At 42.1% G+C, this 22,083-nt stretch overlaps 2 protein-coding genes across 6 annotated transcripts; both read left to right on the forward strand.

Moving 5' to 3' along the window:
• Window positions 1-164: 164 nt before the first annotated feature.
• On the forward strand, window positions 165-11,019 carry LOC148824128 (Fc receptor-like protein 5). 3 transcript variants are annotated; one of them, XR_016093717.1, is made up of 10 exons: window positions 165-303; window positions 1,812-1,838; window positions 2,662-2,955; window positions 3,235-3,534; window positions 4,843-5,115; window positions 6,522-6,821; window positions 7,569-7,670; window positions 8,730-8,767; window positions 9,225-9,310; window positions 9,901-11,019. XR_016093717.1 is itself a non-coding variant. In XM_088926819.1 (10 exons), the coding sequence occupies exons 1-9, from the start codon at window positions 264-266 to the stop codon at window positions 9,295-9,297; spliced, it is 1,434 nt and encodes a 477-aa protein (XP_088782945.1). In that variant the 5' UTR covers window positions 165-263; the 3' UTR covers window positions 9,298-9,310; window positions 9,901-11,019. The 3 variants fall into 3 exon arrangements, 2 of the variants coding, with proteins under 2 accessions (XP_088782945.1, XP_088782946.1); XM_088926819.1 differs by having other exon boundaries at window positions 8,730-8,754; XM_088926820.1 differs by lacking the exon at window positions 165-303 and adding an exon at window positions 1,289-1,359 and having other exon boundaries at window positions 8,730-8,754.
• Window positions 11,020-11,507: 488 nt separating this feature from the next.
• LOC148824129 (Fc receptor-like protein 1) lies at window positions 11,508-18,420 on the forward strand. 3 transcript variants are annotated; one of them, XM_088926821.1, is made up of 10 exons: window positions 11,508-11,660; window positions 12,258-12,284; window positions 12,646-12,939; window positions 13,164-13,463; window positions 13,581-13,853; window positions 14,486-14,779; window positions 15,066-15,167; window positions 16,743-16,770; window positions 17,168-17,243; window positions 17,649-18,420. In XM_088926821.1, the coding sequence occupies exons 1-10, from the start codon at window positions 11,597-11,599 to the stop codon at window positions 17,694-17,696; spliced, it is 1,506 nt and encodes a 501-aa protein (XP_088782947.1). In that variant the 5' UTR covers window positions 11,508-11,596; the 3' UTR covers window positions 17,697-18,420. The 3 variants fall into 3 exon arrangements, with proteins under 3 accessions (XP_088782947.1, XP_088782948.1, XP_088782949.1); XM_088926822.1 differs by having other exon boundaries at window positions 12,646-12,720; XM_088926823.1 differs by lacking the exon at window positions 12,646-12,939.
• The last annotated feature ends 3,663 nt before the right edge of the window (window positions 18,421-22,083 follow it).

Genomic DNA, 22,083 nt, shown 5'->3' on the forward strand with positions numbered 1-22,083 from the left:
TACTCAGTGCTGGTTCATCATGCTTTTACTCAGTTTTGGGTTGAACTACGAGAGCCGCACAGAGCCCCTGCTATCTGCACAGTGCAAAAGGAGAGGTGGTATATATCATGTGTGCACAGTACACTCCTATTTTCCTTGGAAAGTGAAGACTTTATATTACTGCAGTAGAGTTGTCTTTTGGAGCTGACACTTGCTGTCTAGCATGAAGAGTGAGAGCAGAGAACTGGGGCAAATTCTGTTCGGAGTATATTAGTATAACTGTAATGAAGAATACACTTCTGGAATGTCTTCCGATGATCACTGGTAAGTGAGCCACTCGGTTAGCCAGAAGGAAATTTAACTTGTCACAGGGACGGTGAAATATGTTAATTTTTAAAAAACTGCTGTGTTCTGGCTGGAAAACAAAAATTTTACATTTATCTTTTTTTACTTTTTTCTTATTTCTTTCAGAAAAAGGACAAAATATATACCAAAAATGGAACAATTTAAAATATTATTTCTTTCTACAGAGCCATACCGAACGGTTTTATTGATTTGTGAAGTTGTACAACTTTAGAAAACGTCCTGAAATGTTGCAAAATTATTAAATGTGATAGCATAGTAGCATTCAAAATTTCATAAGAACAACTATCTAGAAATTTACTTGAAAACAATAGATTCATGACATTGCTGCATTCTCTCTCTTATGCGACAGTAGTTTAATGACTTTGGAATATAAAGAGAGAAAGTCTATCAGAAGAAGTAACAAAGTTTTACATTCTGGTTTGAAACTCCTATAGTTTTCCTACTAAATATATAATTGAACATAATTTACATCTGTGGGAAAGCAATAAATGTTAGGGAATATACTGTAATTAATAGTGTAGAAATTAAATACAATTATATTGCAATTCAGATATTGATTATCTGGAATCAGTTCATGGAAAAGTGACGAAATATATTCTTGTATTTAAATAGTTCAATCATTTTGGTTAAATATTTTAGTTAAAAGGACAAACAGAATGTTAGGGTATATAACTAGTGTCGAATTTAAATCACATTGTGTGATATTAAAATTGAACTCTAACAAGGTCTCATTTGGAATATTTGTGCGAAAGATTGTAGTTGCAAAGAAAGATCGATTCTCTCGAATCAGTTCATGGGTAAGGGAAAATCTGACCTTAGGAATACAAATAGAAACGATGTGGACAGAGTGCAAGCATGTAAAACTGAGCTCAGGAAGCACGTCTTTACACAACGGGCTGTGGAAGTATGGAAAAAAACCCAGCCATGCTGTGGAGGCAGATTTTCACAGTCTGTTCCTTTCAAGAAACAGCTGGTTGGGATCCTGAAATCAAATATCTACTAACAACTGAACTGGTTAGTTATTATTCCAGTGAGTCTATTCGAATGTATTTGAACACCTGCTGCTATGACAAAGCCTTCTAATCATGTCTTATTAGATATTTTCAAAGCTCTCTGCCTCCTTTCTCATTTCCAACAGTTTTCAGTTCCAGTTCCGTTTATTTGTCATATGCACAAGTGCAATGAAATGCTTATTTGCATGTATGCTCCAATTCAAAAGATGAATCATGTACAACTTGAATGCAAGTCGGCACAGCCAGTGTCCAAAGCAAAAAAAAACCAAGTATTACAGTATTACAGACTCCCAAACAGGATATGAGGTGCTGTGGACAATGTGATGTCATGCAGCAAAAAATGTTCATAGTACTGTACAAACGAGCTGCTTTCACAACTCTGGATACTTTTTTTTTCTTCAGATAACGTCACTACAGAGTAAATATTTTCTAAATTGTTTTCTTTTCTTGTAGTTATGGCGTCTGTCTGCATCAGCACCTGTAAGTACAGTTATTATTTTTGTACAAATGTGTGAGACTGGCGCAGTGGTTAGCATTGCTGCCTTGCGGTACTGGGGCCCTGGGCTCATTCTCAGTGCTGCCAGCAAGGAGTTGATATGTCCTTCCCATGTTCACACGGGTTTCCTCCCACAGTGCAGAGATATTTTTTCTATCACAATAAACAAATCCCAATAATTACACACTCATGCAAAGTCATGCAATCGCTACCACACTCCAACGGTTCTTAAAAAGAGTAATTGTCCTTTATCAATCAGAGCAAGTGGGTGCTGGGGCTGGATTTGCACAATGAAAGAGTCCCCCCAAGCCCTGCCACTTGCTGTTGTCTGTGCCTTTCCCCTGTCCCGGCTCTGAAACTGCTTTTCGTTGTCCAGTCCTCCGCAGATACTCAAAGGAATAGGGATTTCCTCCTTAGTCCCTGCACAGGACAGGGCCCACTGTCCAAAGGTATATTGGTAGGTTAACTGGCTTCTGGGAAAACTGGCCCTGGTGTGAGTGTGTGTGGGTCTGTGTGTGCCCCGTGATGGACTGGCGATGGACAGGATGTACCCCACCTTGCACCTGTTGCCTGCTGGGATAGGGACGGGCTCCCCCATGAGCCTGTATTGGCTAAAGCGATTAGAAGATGGATGGACTGATGCAAAATGTGAGAGGTATTCCGTTGGGATATTCTCATAACATTACATAGGTTTAGTCAAACTAATCTGCATGGTTCGATTTCAAAACGCAGCTGTGTTATATCCACGGGAATACTGACTGACCCGCTCAAAAGAGATCTCTGCTCTTCTGTTGCTTGTTCTTGAAGGCGCGTCAGCTTTGCCGAAGCCCACTCTCAGAGGGCCAGATGCTGCCCTTTTGGATGATGTCATAGAGTTCAGATGTGAATCACCCGAAACGCAAGAGGCTGTTACATATGTCCTACTGAGAGACAATGAGAAGTTGTCACCAGTGGCGCCACAAGCTTCATTGAGAAACCGAACGGCTTGGTTTAACTATGTGGTTAAGAACGACTCTGATGGATACTACATCTGCAAGACATTTGTGGATAACAGCACCATCAGCCCACAGTTTAGCAACAAGATCCAGCTGCGAGTAATAAGTAAGAGTGGACATATGTGCATTTCTAGTCTTATGCATTGAGCTCCTGAACACTGTATTAAATAGCTACTTTTGTTAATATGGTCAGACAGAAGCTGTTACAAAAACCTGCCTTGAAACCTTGAACAGCAGTACAGGCATTAAGTTTTAGTCAGTGTTTTACGAATGAGCCCTAATGCTGTAGCTGCCAAGAACAAAGACGTTTTGGTAGATTGTATTCTTGTCCTTTTTTTTGCCGTACTGATCAGCCATCTTTGCGTTTGTGGATGATGTCCCACAGTTCCTGTGTCCAGAGCGAGTATTGTGTCAGACCCTGGACCAGATGGGGCTGAGCTCTTCGAGGGAGACACTTTGACCCTGCGCTGTGAGGTGCTGAAAGGCAACCACCTCTCCTACGAGTGGTACTTCAATACGAGCAAAGTGTCGAGCTCAGCAGCTCACAGGTTGGTCAATAACATGATGGTTATTGACAGAGTCAGCGTTCAGCAGGCAGGAATCTACTCCTGCATTGCAAAGAACCAGGTCAGCAACTCCAGCAAATTCACCTCTGCAAGCACCAACCTAAAGGTGATCGTCAAAGGTAAAATGCAACAAGCCTGTGTCTTGGCAACATTGAAAGAACATGAGAAAGTTTACAAACGATAGAAGGCCTTGTGGCCAATCTCACCCATTTAGCAGAAAGTACCCTAATCGATCCAAGGACATCGCCTAGCCCTTTCTAGGTTGTAGGTTTATGACTTCAGTATAACAGGGCTGGACAGCTTATTCCTCAACCCCACCACCCTTTGCTTAAATCAGTTCCTCTCTCTCTCAGTTTTCAACATTATTAATTTGTGAGACATACATTTTTATCCAAAGCAACCAACAACAGATGGTGCAATTCTATGTGTTTTTACAAGTACATTTTGAGTTCCACAGCTGGGTTTGATGGTTAATCAGTGTTCCATTTTTTTAAGAACCAGGCCCAATAAACTACAAAAGTCAGTAGACAGGGTCGTAGCGAGGAGAGATTTCTCAGAACTCTCAGTCCAAAATATATAACTCTCTCTATAACCCTGCCCCACATTCAGTCACCATGGGTAAAAATACAGCAGGTATGTAGAAAGCAAGCGCTTCCTGATGCCACCTGTGTCTCATGTGTGAATTCAGCAAACACCAGCCCAGCATGCTTAGGGCCGTGTATAAAAAAGCTGGACAGGCCTGGTTGTCTATCATTATGGCTAGAATGACTGCAAGGGTGTAGATGGGGGATTGCTGGGACATGTTTGGTGGGAGCTCGGTCACCAAGATTGCTGATGTTTTTATAAGTAATGCTGTCTTAGGTAACGTCAGCATGGAACCCAGAGGGAAAGACTTTCCACCTACTTCAACCAAGCATGATCCGACAGACATTACTCATGGAATAATGAAGCTGCATTCCTCCTGCAGAATTCCAGATGCACATGACGACCCAGCACGTTTATAAGTGACTTTGTGTTGGTGTTGCCAGATGTTTGTTCAGGGCTGTAGGGCAAAAGTGTCCTCACCTGGGACTCGAACCTACAACCCTGTGGTCAACACCAGCAGACGGTCTTCATTCAGAAGGATGGTTAGCCTTCTCAGTCCCATTCTGTAAAAGTTAATCAAAATCTTTAACATTAATCAGGACATACAGGGGTCAAAGAGAAAAAAAGTTTACTTAGATACAGATTATGGTAAAGAAAAAATCTGACTCAACTTAATTTAATTTTTTTGAAACCCTCTCAAATGCTGGTTTTTCAGTGCTGGTTTGACTGGTTTTTAATGACCAACATTTAAAATAGGTTTGTTAATTAATTAACAATTAAATGAGAGCAGCTCTGGCACCTTCTCTGATGTATTCAACAGCAACTTTCTTCTCCCTCTGTAGTGCTTGTGTCCAAGCCAGAGATCTCATACACAATAATTAAAGAGGACTCGACCTACCAGGCCAATATAATGTGCAAATCAATCAGAGGAACCCCCCCAGTAACCTTCATACTCTGCAGTGATGCAAACAGCAGCTTTCCCAACGTCACCACAGACACCCTGAACGCCACCTTCTCTGTGCCCGTCGCCCTGAACCAACATGTGGGGGATTTCTTCTGTGGAGCCACTAATGGGGCAAAGCCAGTGTTGGGTAAATCTGCAAGCCTGGAAGTGGGTATGAACCTGGCACGCGCCCTGTCTTCTGTTGATGTGCTTTATTATTCGTCGTCGGTACTCATCACGTGAGCTGAAACACGTTGTCACGGGTTTGGTAGTTACAGTAGTGTTACCACCTCGCAGCCTGATCTTAGTCAGATCTCAGAAGCTAAGCAAGGGCCGGGCCTGGTCAACCCAGGGACTCCTCTATGGATAGATAGGTTGCTGCTGGAAGTGGCGTTGGTGGACCAGTAGGTGGCACTCTTCCCTCCAGTCCAGGATTTTCACACTGGTGACGCTGTACTGTAGGAGGTGAAACCACAAACCCAGGAACGGCTGCTTGATTATTACTGTTCCTATGGCACTGTTCTTGCTGCTGTCACCAATCCCAGTGTCCAGGCAAAAATTCGCACTGAGATTGCAGAACCTGTCTTCCTTAAATCTTCCCCTTCATGGGTTGAAAGGGAGAAGTCATTTCTTACTCCTCCACCTGACCTGTAGTGTAGTGGGGCTGCAGTGCCCAAAGCCCAGTTCAGTGGTGGTTAAATGTGAGGCACCTTAGGGTCTTTCAGGGTGGAAAGCACTATTATTACTCTTACTCTTACTCTTACTCTTACTCTTACAAGTAGGGAGCTGTGTCAGTATGGCTGCATAGGAACAGGTAGAGGGTTATTCCATGCTGAAAAGAAAAGTGAACAGTTCCAGCTGTGGAGCCTTCACACACACCTGAAGAAGGCTCCACGGCTGAAAAACTGCATCTGTTTTCTTTTCAGCATGGAATAACCCTCTACCTGTTCCTATTCCTATTAATGTGGAGTTGTCTGTGATTTGAAAAAAAAAGAATTAGTTTCCACGATGCCTTTAAGAATGATGTAATCCTCCAAAGAGCGAACTATCACATTTATGTATACAAAAGTATGCATTTAGTATACATTAATTATACAAGTAAAGACATTTAATAAGAGCTTGGTTGTAAATTAAAATGAATGCTTTCGGTTGCAAGCTTAGTTCGATTTTTTATTTCCATCAAAGCAATCCAACTGCATGTTGAGTGGAGACGGCCGTAAACCAAACGTCTCTTCAATTAAGGACCAAAAACACTGGTCTTGAATGTTGCCTACGAATCAATCAAATTAACATGATCTCTTAATCAGAGTGGATGAGGATCCTGATGAGCAGAAAAGTGATTTTTGTGGAGGATGTGTTGCTGCTCTCTGTGTAAATTCATCCAGCTGTAGTGTTTGAAGGGACTGTAGAAACTTTTGTTGCATTTGTGAATCAGTTCTGGGTGTGAAAACCTTTTAAGATGTGAAAGTGGTGCAATTTTTTTAACGTACCTGTATTAATTACATCATGGCATTTGCAGGAGATCGTGGTTCATTCGTTCATTCATCCACCTTCCACTGTTTTCCTTCATGCCCTCAGTTCCAGTCGGCGGGCAGGTGAGCCTCCAGGTGACCCAGCTTCTTGACGAGAACTTCAGCGTTGTGGGGGTACAACTCCTCTGCTCTGTGGAGAGAGGGAGCTTCCCCAGGTTCTCCTGGTTCTTCAATGGATCCCAGGTGCCGGAGAAGGGCGATTTTCACGCTGTAATGGAGCAGGGCAGATCCCTCATCCTGTTCCCTCTTGTCTCAACGGACAACAACTCCTATCAATGCGCGGCCAGCGACAGCTTTGATGACACTCAGCAGATAAGGAGCGTTCCTCGTTCTATTGAATTGAGAGGTACTAAAGATCTTTCAAAATTCACTCATTCGTGAAAATATATAGTAGTAAAGAATAATTCATTAGTTATTCTATTTTTGATTTGGTAAATTGCCTGTTTTGTGTGTTTTTTAAGAATATTCTTTCTGATTAGTGATTAAAATACTAAGTGTTCAAATCAAAAGAGGTTTCTCATGCAGTTAGCCCTGTCTAAATTGTTTCAGTGACCGAGCCTTAAAACCTAAAGCCTTACAACATTGAATGACTCTCCTGAAGAGCTCAGGCCCTCTCGCAGCCTGTGTGAGAGGCACGGGACTGTTGTTATGGACCTGCTGCTTGTAATAAAACAGCCTTCATTCTGGATTCTTTGGGAATAAACACTGATTGTACAGTCTTTTCAAGGAGCATTCATGGCATTATTACGACTCATCCGTAGTTACAGAGCTCTTAATGGAAGTTCAGAGGAACAGCCCCAGTCCCATCCTCACTGAATCATAAGTATTAGGTGTCTCACACACCTTCCGAGGTTCGGAAATAATTCTGCCTTTTGCTTCATCTTGATTGGGGTTGCCCAAAATTAGCCATTTAAAAAGATTTATCATGTCAAGCCTGCATTAATTTATTGCATGTGCTTGAAGGGGTACAGTTTCTCAGCGAGTGTTGAATGCAGTGTTGGACCGTATTTTTTCCTTCTCCACCTGCCTCATGGTGGCCCTCAGGCCTGCTCTGCACTCCTCTCCAACAGCCTTGGCTCCATTGTCTTCACAGATGTTTACCCTTTCTCCATGGAGACGATTGCTATAGTGTTCAGCATCTTCCTCTTCCTCATGGTTCTGGTGGCTGCCTGCTGTGTCGTCCGACTCCGGAGCAGTAAGTTTATCTCCTCCTCTACCAACCTGTTTCAATATTTCTACACAATATCACTCAGTCCCGCGCGTAAAACACACAAAGGTATAACTCTCTTTAAAAAGTGTGCTAGTAAAATATCTTAATTTAGCACACTGTGTGCATTATGGACAGACACCAAAGTCAGGGCAAAGGCAGAATCTGCAGCTGTATGATATCTTATCAAGGTAATGTGTGACAAAGCTACACTCTGAACTAGGGTAGACGACACATGGTCATTGGTAGAATTTTGATATACTGCTGTAATTACAGAATAAATTCTTCTTTCTCTGTAGTAAAACTGTTGTCAACTTCCTCATTCGCAATCCAAAATACTTCTCTCTCGGGACAGGATGCCTCTCTCTCAGAAATACTGGGTGTGAGCGAGTGTCTTCTTAAAAATTCTTCCAGGCGGTTGTGGAGGAGGTGGAGGAGACAATACCCTGTGCCCTCCTTCAGGCACTGCCCGAACAGAAATTGAAATTTAAGCGATCATTTGGTTTCTGGGGCCCTGAGTTCGAGTCTCAGGCTGCTACCAGCATGGAATTTGCATGTTCTTCCCACGTTTGAGTGGATTTCCTCCCGGTGCTCCGGTTTCCTCCCATGGTACAAAAACGTACCGGTAGGTAACTTGGCTTCTGGGGAAACTGGCCCTGCTCTTTGTGTGCCCTACAATGGACTGGAGCCCCATTCAAGGTGTATTCTACCTTGTGCCCACTGCCTGCTGGGATAGGCTCCAGCTCTCCCGTTGTTCCGGAAGAGTATAGAGTATAATGCAAAATGATTTCATTCAAAGTTAAAATAAAGTGAGGCTGTCACAGTGCTGTCACTCCCCAGGATTCTTCAAAGCAAGCCCCCTGTGCTTGGGGGCTGGCCTGTGGCATTGCTGGCTCTTTCGCTGCTGTTCTTGTCAGACACTTCAAAGTGACTTTTCACTCCTAGTCTGACTTGTGCCGCCCTCGCTCACCAGTAACTAGTCTGCCCAGTGGACTCACACTCATTGTCGTGGACAGTGGTGAGTAACACTACTTATCTGTCTTCCAGGGCCAGAGCACGCCAGGAGGCCCAGGTGAGTGAGACAGGTATGGTGTCTAGCAAGTGATATGGTGTCTCAGGGCTCAGTGCAGAGCATCTCTCACTACCCTGCACCGAGATTCCCTGAGTGTGAACTAATGACAGCGCCTGTGCCATCTGTGTAGAGTGGTATCCTCTTCAATCAAGTACAAATTGATTTGGAGGGCATCCTAAAGCTTCTTATTTCATCTTCTGAATTTTGTTCCATATTATAAACTTTACAGAGACTGTTTTGTCTTTGGTTAATCTGCATTCTTTTCACTGTTTAAAACCTGTTTCTTTAGCCAAACGTAAGGAATGAGAGGCTTGAATCCATCTGTCTGTCTACCAGTCAACTAACGATACAGGACTCATTTTACCCATTACTTTTCACTCTACAGCTAAACAACTCTCTCTTTTATGGGTATAGAGAACTGCCTCTAGCTTTGAAAGTTAAGGTTTCTAACAGGTTCTCTTCTATGACAGATCCTACTCACTGGGGCTGACAGCCTTTCCCACTAGCAAGGAAACAAGTCAAACAGATGATGTTAGAGAATGAGGCCCAGGAGCAGGTAAAGTGTTTCATCTGTTCAGCATTGACAACCACTAAACCACCAGCACCAACAGCAACACATACAAATCATTTTCCACCACAAACTTGGCCACTGAGGCTCTAAAGAACACCTCCCCCAGAGACAGCCTCACGTGTCATGGTAGACATCCCACCTCCAGGGGGCGCTCTGAGACCCGATCTATCTCGTTTTCTTCACTTAGGGCGTAAATCAGGTTGACAGGTTGTCACATTGTCACGCCTGCACGGCAAATCACTTGTCACCTGGTTCGTGTGAACAAACCCTTGTGTGTCTTCCCTGACATCTGCCTCTGGAGTCTGTAATCCGCTCCTGCCGTCACGCCTAGGGTACAAAAATGGACAGTCAAAGACCACCATTCATAACACTCACCGCTCCAAAGGTGAATGGAGCGAGCCTGGGGAATCATCTGAGGAAGACGTCAACATGATTTAACATCCAGGTTCATCAAAGTGTGGTTTCTATTCTCCACTTCATGGCATCAGCACACACAGGGCCGATTCTCCGACAAAGTGTGCACTGTGAGTTGCTGTGGGCTCAGTCCTTTCTTTTCCTTTCTGTTCTCTGTCTAGCTTGAGGAGCCGTCATCTGATCTTGCGTGCAAAGAAGCTCCAGTAACTACAGCAACGTGCTGAAACATGAAAACGGAGACGTGGAAAGAACCTGCATCACCATGCCAGACAGAAGACATTTGCTTTTGCCTGTCTTTTCGTGCACAGCTTGAGTTATCAACTCAAGAAATCAACATGTGTTCAACACCATTAATACATTTAAATTTAAGAGGTCTGACGTTTGACCAGTGGTTGTGTTCATGTTCTTAAGAACACTGATACAACACATTCATGGTCTGACACCTGTAAAATCTACAGTAAGTCATTGTAATGAAATAGATATATAGATGTAAGTCTTTCTAAATAATCCAATGCAATACTGTAAATACCTGATTGTATCTTACGGTGCAAAAGAAAGTGTTTGGGTAGATATTTAGTTCTTTCCTATATAAGGCAGAATTGATAAAAGAATTAAAAAGAGGACTATAAAAAATTCTAACTAGAGCATATAGTCTCTTTATTGTGCAAGTGTCAGACCAAAGAAGAACACTTTATTGGCCTATACAATTTTCTTGTATTAGGAATTTGTCTTTTCGTATACCCCAACTTGCTCTCCATGAGACACAGACAGGGAGAGAAGCTGGGGGTCAGAGTGCAGGGTCAGCCATTTGTATGGCACCCCTGGAGCAGTTGGGGTTAAGGGCCTTGCTCAGGGGCCCAATGGAGTAGGATTCCTCTGCCAGCCGCGGGATATGAACCAGTAACCTTCCAGCCACAGGCCTTAGCCACAGAGCCTCCACAACGCCCAAAGACTTAACAAAGGGTGTGCTTTACGTGTTGTAAACATTGGCTGCAGAATCAGAACATCCATTCACTTTTCTAACCACTTCATCCAGTTCAGGGTCACAGGGGCACTGGAGCCTAAGATGGCAAGTCACATACACAATGCAGAGTGGATTCCAGTCCATCACAGGGCACACACAGACACAGACACGCTCACTCACACTAGGGGCAGTGAGACAGATGCTCTGCTTGACCACAACACAAGAGACAAACTACAGTATTTGGCTCCCAGGGCTTTTTGTTTTTGCAAGACCAGCTGCAATTACATATGTAATTAAAAATTAAGAAAAAGAAAAAGGCTTCGCATTTTGCTCTATCCAGTAGTAGAACTGGAAGATATTCTCAGACAAAGGTTTTTCAAGAAAGGGTATTTTTATTAATATGTGTGAAACAGCAAAATATTGGTAATTCTGGAAGCAAAAAGGGTTGCTCATAATTACAGAACACAATGTTCTAATTAGCTTGTGGGCTACCAGTACTGAGAAATAACAAATATTCCTACAGAGGTGTGGCAGATAGCTTCTTCCAAATCATTTTGGGGATTCTTGAGAAGCGCCGTTCTCTGTCTGGGCTAGCCTTTGCCTTTTTTATTTTACCATGCCATGACTTTTTTAATTAAAAAAATTAAAGTTAAATTGAATCCTTAAGTTTTGTAAGAACGCAGTATTTGTTAAGGTTGTTCTTGGGTTTTTTACACAGTATTTGTCTGTATTCTTATTGGCTGTGAACTCTGAAAGACACACTGCTGCTATCTCTGCAGTGCACATGGAAGGCACGTCCTTTATCACGTGCACAGTCTTTGGGTGGGGAGGAATTCAACTGTCATTTATAATTCATTACTGAGTGCAAGGACTTGGGTCCAGATCACTTTTGAATGGGACAGTCCCAGGACAAACGGAGGAAGATGAAGTCTCTTGGACATACCGTGCTGATCTTGGGTAAGGGAGCGATTCAGTTATTTTAACGAGAGAACCAACGGGAAACTGATTTCCCCCTTACTTGTGTTTTTAGTGTGTCCTCTCAGCAAAGCAAAGGGCGAGAAAAATGATTTTATCTCTCAGTCGGCCTCAGTCATGAAGATATAACTGACTTTCTTCAAGTAAATCCCTGGTGAATAGAGAATTTGTATACTAGTCAGCATACAGTACTGAGCAGCACTGTAGAGAATAATTAAAAATAAAAGTGTTGGAATTTGATGTTTTAAAAATATTATACATACAGTATTAAAAAAGCTGTTCAAAATTAGCTGTTTGTTAAGACCTCTAGTAAAAAATATAATATTTATGGTCATTCTATTTCAGACACCCAGTAGGTACAAGAAAGGAAATGTTAAAACAGACTGTCGTTTTTAATTCAAATTCCTCATTTAGCAACTACCAGTTCTACAGTATTACATTTTACTCAGCTTCTCAATGTGCCATCCATGATGTCATTCAGGCTGTTTACATTTGAAAGAGAATTTGTAGTGCTAGTGTAAATTCATACAGTTACAGCTTAGAAATTGTTAGTACATTATTTTATTGTTTATTTTTCAGTGTTGGCGGATCTATGCTCTGAGATGAGTAAGTACAGTTAAAACGTTTCACACTTATTACTCAGTAGCATTAAAACTTAATATTATGTAGTGTACAGTACACAGTTCAGGGAATGTTTCCCTCAACGAAACATGAAACATTTTAATTTCTCATTTATAACACAAAGATAATTAGGGATTAAAATCCACCTGTTAGAAATCTTTTGCAGGAATTGTTTGCTGAAATACTATCATGTATTCTGTCCAAGTGTCACCTGAGATGGGCACTTTTGTTTTAAGTGATCACACTGAGAGGGTGTGAATTCCATTCACTAACTCTTGTGTGTTAGTGTAGTGGATGCCTGTCAGCACACTGAATGACCTGTTCACTCCCGTGTTCATTCTTTAAGTTGCCTCAGTTTTGGAGAGACCAACATTCTCGGGACCAAAAGAAGCTCTGTTGGGTGAAATTGTAGAATTTAATTGTGAGTCACCTCCAATACAAGAAACAGTTACTTACCAGTTTCTGAAAGCTGGTGAGAAGGAAAAAGCTCAAGAATATACTTCCTTGACAAATGAAACAGCTACATTCAACCTTGTTGTCAAAACCACTTCTGAAGGACTTTATTACTGTAACGCCTTTGTGGAAAACAACACCTCCATCGAGCCTCAGCGCAGCAATAAAATCTGGCTGAAGGTTATAAGTAAGTAAAAGCCAAGTGTGCATTTTTCTCATTGAAATCCAGAACACTGCATTGAGCTGACACATCTGCTTTCACGCTTTGGATAGTGCCAAATGTAGTGCTGCTATTTTACTCACATAAAGTGTTGACGATGAAGCAGAGAGAAGTGAAAACGTTTGCTTGATTACATTAATTTAATAAGATCATCTGCTGAAGTGTTTGACGGTACTTATGGTATCTTGCAGTTCCTGTTAAGGGAGCGAGACTCGAGTCTGACCCGGGGCCAGACCAAGCTGATCTTTTAGAGGGTGAAAAGCTGACCCTGAGTTGTAAGGTAACTGAAGGTACCCATCTCTTTTATGAGTGGTACTTCAACAGGAGCCCAATTCCGGACTCATTGGACCACAGAATTGTCGAAAACAAGATGATTATTGACAAAATCGTCGACCGTCAAGCTGGGACATATTTCTGCACAACAAGCAACAGTATCAATGAAACTCATCAGTACTCTTCCACAAGTAATGACCTGGTCGTCACAGTCAAAGGTAAGGTGACAACAAACCTGTCTCCATAGCACAGCTGTGAAAGCTCTCCATACTCTCCAAAGTTCTCATCGAACATTAATTATTACTGAATTCTCTCTTGTCAATGTCTTCTTAAAGTGCCCTTGTCCAAACCAGAAATCTCATACACCGTGACAAAGGAAGCCCCGACACTCCAAGCCATCATAACCTGCAATTCCACCAGAGGAAGCCCACCAATCACCTTCTTGTTCTACAATAAGACCAATCGGCTTTTCAGTCGTACAGCACAGGAGCCGAGTGCTTTGTTCACCGTGCCTCTCACCCAGCTTGTGCGCATGGGGGCAATACACTGCGAGGCAGAGAATGAGGTAACCCAGCTCCAGTCAAATACATCTGTGAGGCTGGACGCAGGTGAGGACATGACATGAACCCTTTTCTGTTGCTATGTACTATTGTTCAGAATGCTGTACACCTCGTGTGAATTACAAATTGTTCTCATTAAATAGGAGTTCTACTGTATGGAATTCCAGGTGCTCTGAATTCCTCCCACAGTCCAAACGCATACTGGAAGGTTAACTGGCTTCTGTGAAATTGGCCCTGGTGTGAGTGTGTGCGTGTCCGTGTGTCTGTCCTGCGATGGACTGGCATCCCACCTTTTGCCCGCTGCTTGCCAGGATAGGCTCTGGCTCCCCTGCGACCTTGAATGGGGATTCTTTCACAGGATCGCCTTGGGAATTGGATAAGTAGGAGACTTCTAGGGGAAGAGTTTAAAGGGAATGACCTAGGGTGGCCCAGGATTCACTGAGAAAAGTCAGGGCAGAGATTTGGAAATAGAGGGCAGGTTCCTTCCTGGCTCTGTACTGTTTAAACAGGCTGAGTGGTTTTGCTCACTGAATGAGGAAGAAAAGTTTATTATTTGCATCTTGCGGTCCAAGCACTCTGGTTGGGGGCACTGGGAGTTCTCATTCTGGTACATACAACTATGGATTATTCTTGACTTCTCCTTTCTATGTGTGTTTTTATTTTTTTGCAATCGTTCCTAGTTGGGGGTGAAGTGAGACTACAAACTGAGCACTTCTATGAAGACAATGGCACAGTCCTGTGGTCAAGACTCTGTTGCTCTGTGGAGAGAGGGACCTTCCCCCAGTTTACCTGGTTTTTAAATGGACTCCCCTTAGAGAAAAGAGTTGACAGTCTTTCCAAATTGGAGTACACCGGATCCCACAATGTGTCATGTTTAATCCCAACTGTTAAGGGGTCCTATCACTGCGAGGCCAGCGATGAGTTTGATTTTACTCACCGAATAGTCACCAAAGGATTTGTTGTTAATCCAAGAGGTACTTTGTCATTTTATCTGTATAACTGCATTTTATTTAAATAATTACAGGAGATCCAGTTTGTAATAATATTTCATTTTTACTCCAGTTTGTAGTAATATTAAACATGATTTACTGTGCGAAATGTTATAATCTGCAAGACTCAGTGATTTTACATCAGATGTATTTCACAGATGTATATATAAACTTGAAGAGGTGCACTTAATGACACTTTGCTCTTTAAGTTACTATACTGATCTCTGGTAATCAGAGCCGACTTTCAGAGAATCCTCTATTCTCTTTACAGAGTTTAAGCCCATGTCCATTGAAGTGATTGCTGTGCTGCTAAGCGGATTCATCCTCCTTATAATCACAGTGGCCACCTGCTGTCTCTTTCTGCTGCTACGCAGTGAGTTTGTCCATCATTCACCTCACGCCGCACAGTGCCTGGAAACTCACTAACACCCAGTTCATACCATGACACCGGCACCTCCCATTAAGAAAATGAGGACGCAGATATCTGTAGGAAATTTAAAACTAAAGATCGATGTGCCACTAATAACTACCAAATGTGGTTTTGTAGTGAGCTCTTACAGTGTTTTACAAGGTTTTTTAAATAGTAAAAAGAGTCGTCCTGCTGTTATCAGGAAGCAGTTTGTCCTGCAAGGGGTACCTACACCAGAAACCTACTCTGCAAAGCAGGACTGAGGGCATTGGACTGCCCTTTCCTCTGGACAGGGTGCCAGTCTTTTGAGAGGCCTGGCATGTCAGTCGTTCACCCACAGAAACATGCCAGCTGACAAAATCATATCAAAATGAAAGATTTACAAAAAAAAAGCAACTGCAATACTGCTTTTTCGGCTATTGAAAATGCAGAGCATGGGATATTACTGTATCTGTAAGCTTGAAGAGGTTTGAGCAAAGAGATGTAGCAGTGTGCGAGCTGCAGAGGATCATGCAGAGGTTGGTTTCACACCCAAGAGTATAATGAAAAAGTCAAAGAATATTTTGCATTGCTGAGCCCATAGCTAAAACCTGGCATCCTTTCTTCTTTTCTTCCTTTTCAGCATTGAATTCGCCTCTTGTAATATTGGTCATTTCCAAGTTTAGCTAATGAATTGAGTATTTGGTACAGTTCACCACACTCATTCTTTATTAACAACACCGCAGAGAAGAACATGATCTATACCACCCCATATCAGCCTTGTTCTTATTGAGGTGACTAGATAACTAGCCCTGCAGGACCTGATGATATACAATATGGTAATAGAAACTAACAGACTAATAGAAACTCATTATCAAAACATCAGTCCTCTCAATAGCAGTCAGTGATGTGTCAGTAAGGTCATTGCAGATCACATTATAGCCAGCAGCCATATCACTCTGCAATTTACTGCTGGCAGCCCACTGAAGCTTAGCTGGTGTGAGTCTTGTCAGTACCTGGAGGGGAGACTCCTGGGAAAGCTAAGGCTGTGACTGGAAGAGGTGTTAGTGGGGCCAGCAGGGGGCGCTCACCCTGCGGTCTGTGTGGGTCCTGATGCCCCAGTATAGTGACGGGGGCACTAAACTGTAATAAGGCGCTGTCTTTCGGATGAGACGTAAAACCGAGGTCCTGACTCTCTGTGGTTATTAAAAATCCTGTTTCTTGAAAAGAGAAGGGATGTTTTCCCTGGTGTCCTGGCCAAATTTCCTTTTGGTGTGTACCAATCATGGCCTCCTAATAATCTACATCTATGAATTGGCTTCATCACTCATCATCATCACTCTTCATCACTGTTCTCCTCCCCACTGAGAGCTGGTGTGTGGGGAGTGTTCTGGTGCACTATGGCTGCTGTAGCATCATCCAGATGGTGGTGGTGGAGGGGAGTCCCCATTACCTGTAAAGCGCTTTGAGTGGAATGTCTTGAACAGCTCTATGTAACTGTAAGGAATTATTAATATTCTTACCATGATACGTCATTAATGCTGCTTGTCTGTCTTCTAGGAAAGAAAAGGAAACCAGAGGAGTCTGGGTGAGTAAGACAGTATAAATGCCCAGAGCTGTACTTGAACCTGAGTGAAAAGACAGTTTCACAGTTGTCACCAGCATCTGTCTCGTGTAAATTTCCAGCAACATTCCACTATTTAGGAGCAAAGAATCAGTTCAATTTTAGGGCTCAATGAGCTAAACTTCCTTTGGATGAGACATAAACCTGAGAGCTGGTGTGTGGTGAGAGTATTGGCATCACATCATCCAGGTGGAGCTGCACACTGGTGCACACTGGTGGTGGTGGAGCGCTTTGAGTGGAGTGTCCAGAAAAGCGCTATATTAGTGTTCAGAATTTATTATTATGAATAATAATATTAAGGTTTTGAGTGGATTTCCGAGTCATCAAGATTTCCTAACATCAAGATTTACCTTTGCCGCAGATCTGATGTGCATATCAGCGAGGAGACAGAGGAGAAGAGGGTTTTGGAAACGGAGCAGCAGGAGCAGCAGGAGCAGGCGAGTGGGAAACTCAGTAACACTGGGCTCATCTGCCCATGTGCTGTACAAGCCTTTTTTTTCCTTATCCTATTTCTGGGTGCCGAGCCTGCTGGGAATGTCTGCATCATGAGACTGAGCTTCATCCCTCTCAAGACAGCTTTATCTTTTACTACAATATACGTGCACTCTGGCATAGCCTAAACGAGGTGTCTAGCAATTGTGTTCATTAGAATAAGTAAAAAGAAAAATGACATCAATGTAAACAAAGGCTTAGGCTGACCAAAATCCAGAAGAGGTTTTTGTGGACATAAAGAAAAATTGCAGCCTCACCTCTCCAGCCAGGACTATCTTGAGATCTGTTCACAGAAAGGTAGGCTACTCCGTGTTCACTACTTTTGATCCCTCTGTTTTATTTCCTCCTAGGTCGACGAAGTATCTGTGAGTAGTTTAGAAGACAGTACCATGGTGTGAAAAGCAATGGGCTGCAAAAAATAAAACAAAAATGTTTTGGAAGGCAGCGGGAACAATTTGGAACAGAGTGGGCAGCTAATGACTGGAGTTCATATTGTGGACTGAAGCGGAGGAGATCCTCATCCATCAGGGAATCAAGAAAAAAAGGGATGAAGATGGTGAAGATCATGATGAAAACTGTACTCTAAGGCTCAAATCTGACCTAGATCAAAATTTTGATTTAGCCCGGTCAAAATCAAAATCCTACCACTCGAGTATTGGACAACTGAATTTGGCTTGCAAGTGTTTATGTACTGGATAAGGTTGAGGTTGAGGAACATTTTACAAGGCTGTGGTGTTTTTTTTAAAACAAGCAGAAGTCACAATGTATCATATGAATAGGAATATTAATTAGCTCTGGCAGCTTCATGATGTATACAGTATATGTGTAGGTAATGGTATTTATACAGCACTCTTCATGTCAAACGATCCCAGCTTTACATATATAGTGAAATACATCCTTCACCCGAGTGAGGTAGAACAGCCACAATCACCAAACAGAAACCAATTGTATATATAAGTGATGTCTTTATAAATTTATATATTTATAATTTATAATTATATTTATATAATTTTATAAATACCATGCAAATTAATTTCTGTACTGTGAAGCCTTTGCTTGTTACCACCCCAGTCCCTATAACATTGCTATATAAATGTGAATAAACACATCTTTACAATCAAAGGGCACAAACTTTATTTACCATCCAGGATTCATGCTTGCTCTCATTGCCATTGTGATACCAAAGTCAGACAAGAAAAGTAGCTCAAGGTTAAATAAGTTAAAATTTGTCTAGTATATGAATTGACAGTACTGTTCAAAAGCACACAAAAATGATTAAATAGAGGCTTTCTTTTCTAAAACACAGCTGAAACCTTACGCACAACTTTTGTGTAATACTGTTACCTCTTTGGTTGGTTGTTTGGTTACCTGTTTGAGCAACTTTCATCAATACACTGCAACTTTAATAATATACAGTACAACATGTTCCTTTAGAAACCACTCTAAAATGCAATCACAGTGCTGAGTCAACAGGAAATATACAATATGCCAAATGGAAGGAAAAAACTGAAGAGTCCTATAAACAAAAACAAAGACTAAATTACATAAAATGAACATTCTTTGTGCAAGTATTATGTTTAATAATATAACAATTTTTGCTGGTATGAGGAATGCTGACTACAAATGCAATTTATTAAATAATGCGAATAAAAGTAGTCATTAACTATCTCAGTTACCAGTCGCAGCTGTTATTATTGGATACCTGAAGGAAGCAGACTGTGTTCTATGTTCTATGTCTTTGGATGGTTAAACAGCGCAACGACACAATACAATACAATAACACCAGCGCTTCTTGTCAAGGAAATGAAAATAAACTGCCGTGTATTTTAATAATCATAAATCTTACAATCAGCCTTAATACTGCCGGATAATTAATACATCGTGAACCAATAAGCATGTCGTCGGCAATAATCACTTTGCAAAGTCCGCATTTAGAGACTTATCCCAACAGTTGCGCACCTCCGAACATTGAAATGTGCTACAGTAAACAGCAGAGGGCGCTACACGCAAACACGAGCTGTTGCCTGACGAGGGCCTGAAAGATAGCACGGCAGAGAGAAGATTCAGTTATTATTATATAATAATAATAATAATAATAATAATAATAATAATAATAATAATAATAATCAATTTTATTTTATATAGCGCCTTTAAAGGTGGCTTCTCAAACGCTTTACAGGATGACAACAACAATAAATAAGAAAAATACACAAGATAAAACACAATTACAATATACAGAGGAGACATGGATGGTGGTACTAAGAAAAGCAGAGGGGTGAAGAATGGAACCAGTTCAGAAAAGGCTTTTCTAAAGAAGAAGGTTTTGAGTCTGGATCTGAAGAAGTTTAAAGAAGGTGACTCTCTGATATCCTTGGGGAGAGAGTTCCAGAGCTTCAGGGCATAACAATAGGATGTAGTCTAGCGATATTTCTAAGGTGAAAAAAAGAGGTTTTGACAGTATGCTGCAAGCTTGTTGTTGCTTATTCAATGCTTTTCAATTCAGGGTTTGTTGTCCCCTACGGGAAATTTGTTTTGCCTCAGAGTCCAACACAATAGTACAACAAAATCTATAATCACCAACAAAGAGAACCTGATTATTTCTTTTCTTAAATAAAGAGATAAAGAGATTAAACAATTTTGCATTATTTATGAATGCGACAGTAGAGGGAATGGTTTCCTAAGTCAATTTCTATTACACCTAGGGGCACAGAGGTGTCTCCCAGGTGAGAGCATTGTAAATCCACAGAGGAGGGGGTGTGTCGCACACTTCATAATGCTGTAGGGCTGGACTTCATCAGAGTACTCTGTACAGTGGAAATTTCCCCAGTTCCATTGTCCTAATTTCAGTGCACTTTGGCTGAATTGCCTGATAATTTCCTACCTACACAGAAGCAAATTACACTGATCCAGAGTACCTCACAGTATGGGCAATGCCAGTGTGCAGCTAGAATCTGCCTTTTAGCCAGATTACTGGCAATATTATAATGTCAGCATTTTACCAACTGCCCAGAAATTGCCAACACTGTATAATCTCTGTAACGAAAAGATTAGTCTGAACACAAACTACTAAGAAAATGAGCTGAGTCTAATAACAAACAGAGCCAGTCCAAAAGGTATATACTGTAAGCAGCTCTTTTCCAGTCAAACAATGTAATAATAATAAAAAAATCCTTACACGCTTCCTTAGCGCCTTTCTGGACACTCCACTCAAAGCGCTTTACAGGTAATGGGGACTCCCTTCCACCACCACCAATATACAGCACCACCTGGATGAAGCGATGGCAGCCATAGTGCACCAGTACTCTCACCACACACCAGATCTCAGTGGGGAGGAGAGTGATGACGCCAGTTCAGAGATGGGGATTATTAGGAGGCCATGATTGATAAAGGCCAGGGGAGAAATTTGGCCAGAACACCAGGGTAACACCCTTACACTTTTCGAGAAACGCCCTGGGATTTTTAATGACCACAGAGTCAGGACCTTGGTTTTACATCTCATCCGAAGGACGGCGCCTTTTTTACAGTATAGTGTCCCAGTCACTATATTGAGGCATCAGGACCCACACAGACAGCATTGTGAGTCCCCCCTACTGGCCAGGAGGTCTCCCACCAAGTTACTGGCCAGGTTCAAACTGGCTGAGCTTCAGTGGGCTGCTAGTTATGGGTTGCAGGGTAATATACAGTAGCTGCTGGCAGGGTCTGGGTAGATATTGCTTGTTCACATTTTCTCCAAAAATCACACCAATGTGAAATCTCCAGACTTCATTGTCTCTCCTTTCGCTCTGATCTGGAGCTGGATTAGAGCAGGACTGGGACACACAGGTCTGTGAGCTTCGCCCGGGCAGTCTCTGCCTTCTGGACAAGACTACACTGCTTCAGGGCATTTTACTGACCACGGCTCCTCAGATAAAGGTGGAGGTGTAATAAGACAAAGAAAACGTTGCTGATAAGTGAAGGGAGAGGCAAATAGGAGACACCTGCTGCTTTTAGACCTGAGAATATTAAAGTCTCGTTCATGACTGTGAGGACAAAAGCAGTCAATAATTAACTAACCACAGTACTGTACGTTACACACACTGTGTGTTTATCCCTGGGGCTGAAGCCACTCATTTTGTTGCAAGAGTTTTTTTCTACATTGCTATTTGTGAGAATAGACTTGCATAGTTAGCATTGCTGCTTAGCAGCACTGAGGGCCTGGGTTCGATTCCTGTCTTGCGGTGCTATCTGTGTGGAGTATGCATGTTCTTCATGGGTTTCCTCAAGGTGTTCCAGTTTCCAAAGACATACTAGTAGTCTAATTGGCTCCTGGGTAAACTGACCCTGGTGTGAGTGTGTGCATGTCTGTGTCTGTGTGTGCCCCCGTGATGGACTAGCGTACCCCACCTTGTGGGTACCCCACCTTGTGCCTGTTGCTTGCCAGGATAGGCTCCTGCTCCAACGCGACACTAAAATAGATGAAGAGGTTAGAAAATGGATGGGCTGGATGATTGTCTACACAGAAGGTAGGCAGGACAAATCCAACAGCACTGTTAATAAATGCTAGAAAAAAAAGGTGAAATGAATGTGGCCTTTTTATCTGTGACCAGAAAAACATCTCATGAACAGTTGTAAAATACTGAACAAGAACTGTTCCGTGGTAATTGAATGTAAAAACTGCAGCTGTAAAACTAGTCTTTCTCATGTCAGGCCTTGTTCAAATATTTATCTGCTTTCAGAGCCGTGCGCCTCAAGGGAACAGAAGAATACAAAATAAAAAAACTTTCAAGCATTTAAAAGAAAAGGTCA

This window comes from Atractosteus spatula, chromosome 11 (assembly GCF_055471065.1).
Source record: "Atractosteus spatula isolate fAtrSpa1 chromosome 11, fAtrSpa1.hap1, whole genome shotgun sequence".
NCBI lineage: Eukaryota > Metazoa > Chordata > Actinopteri > Semionotiformes > Lepisosteidae > Atractosteus > Atractosteus spatula.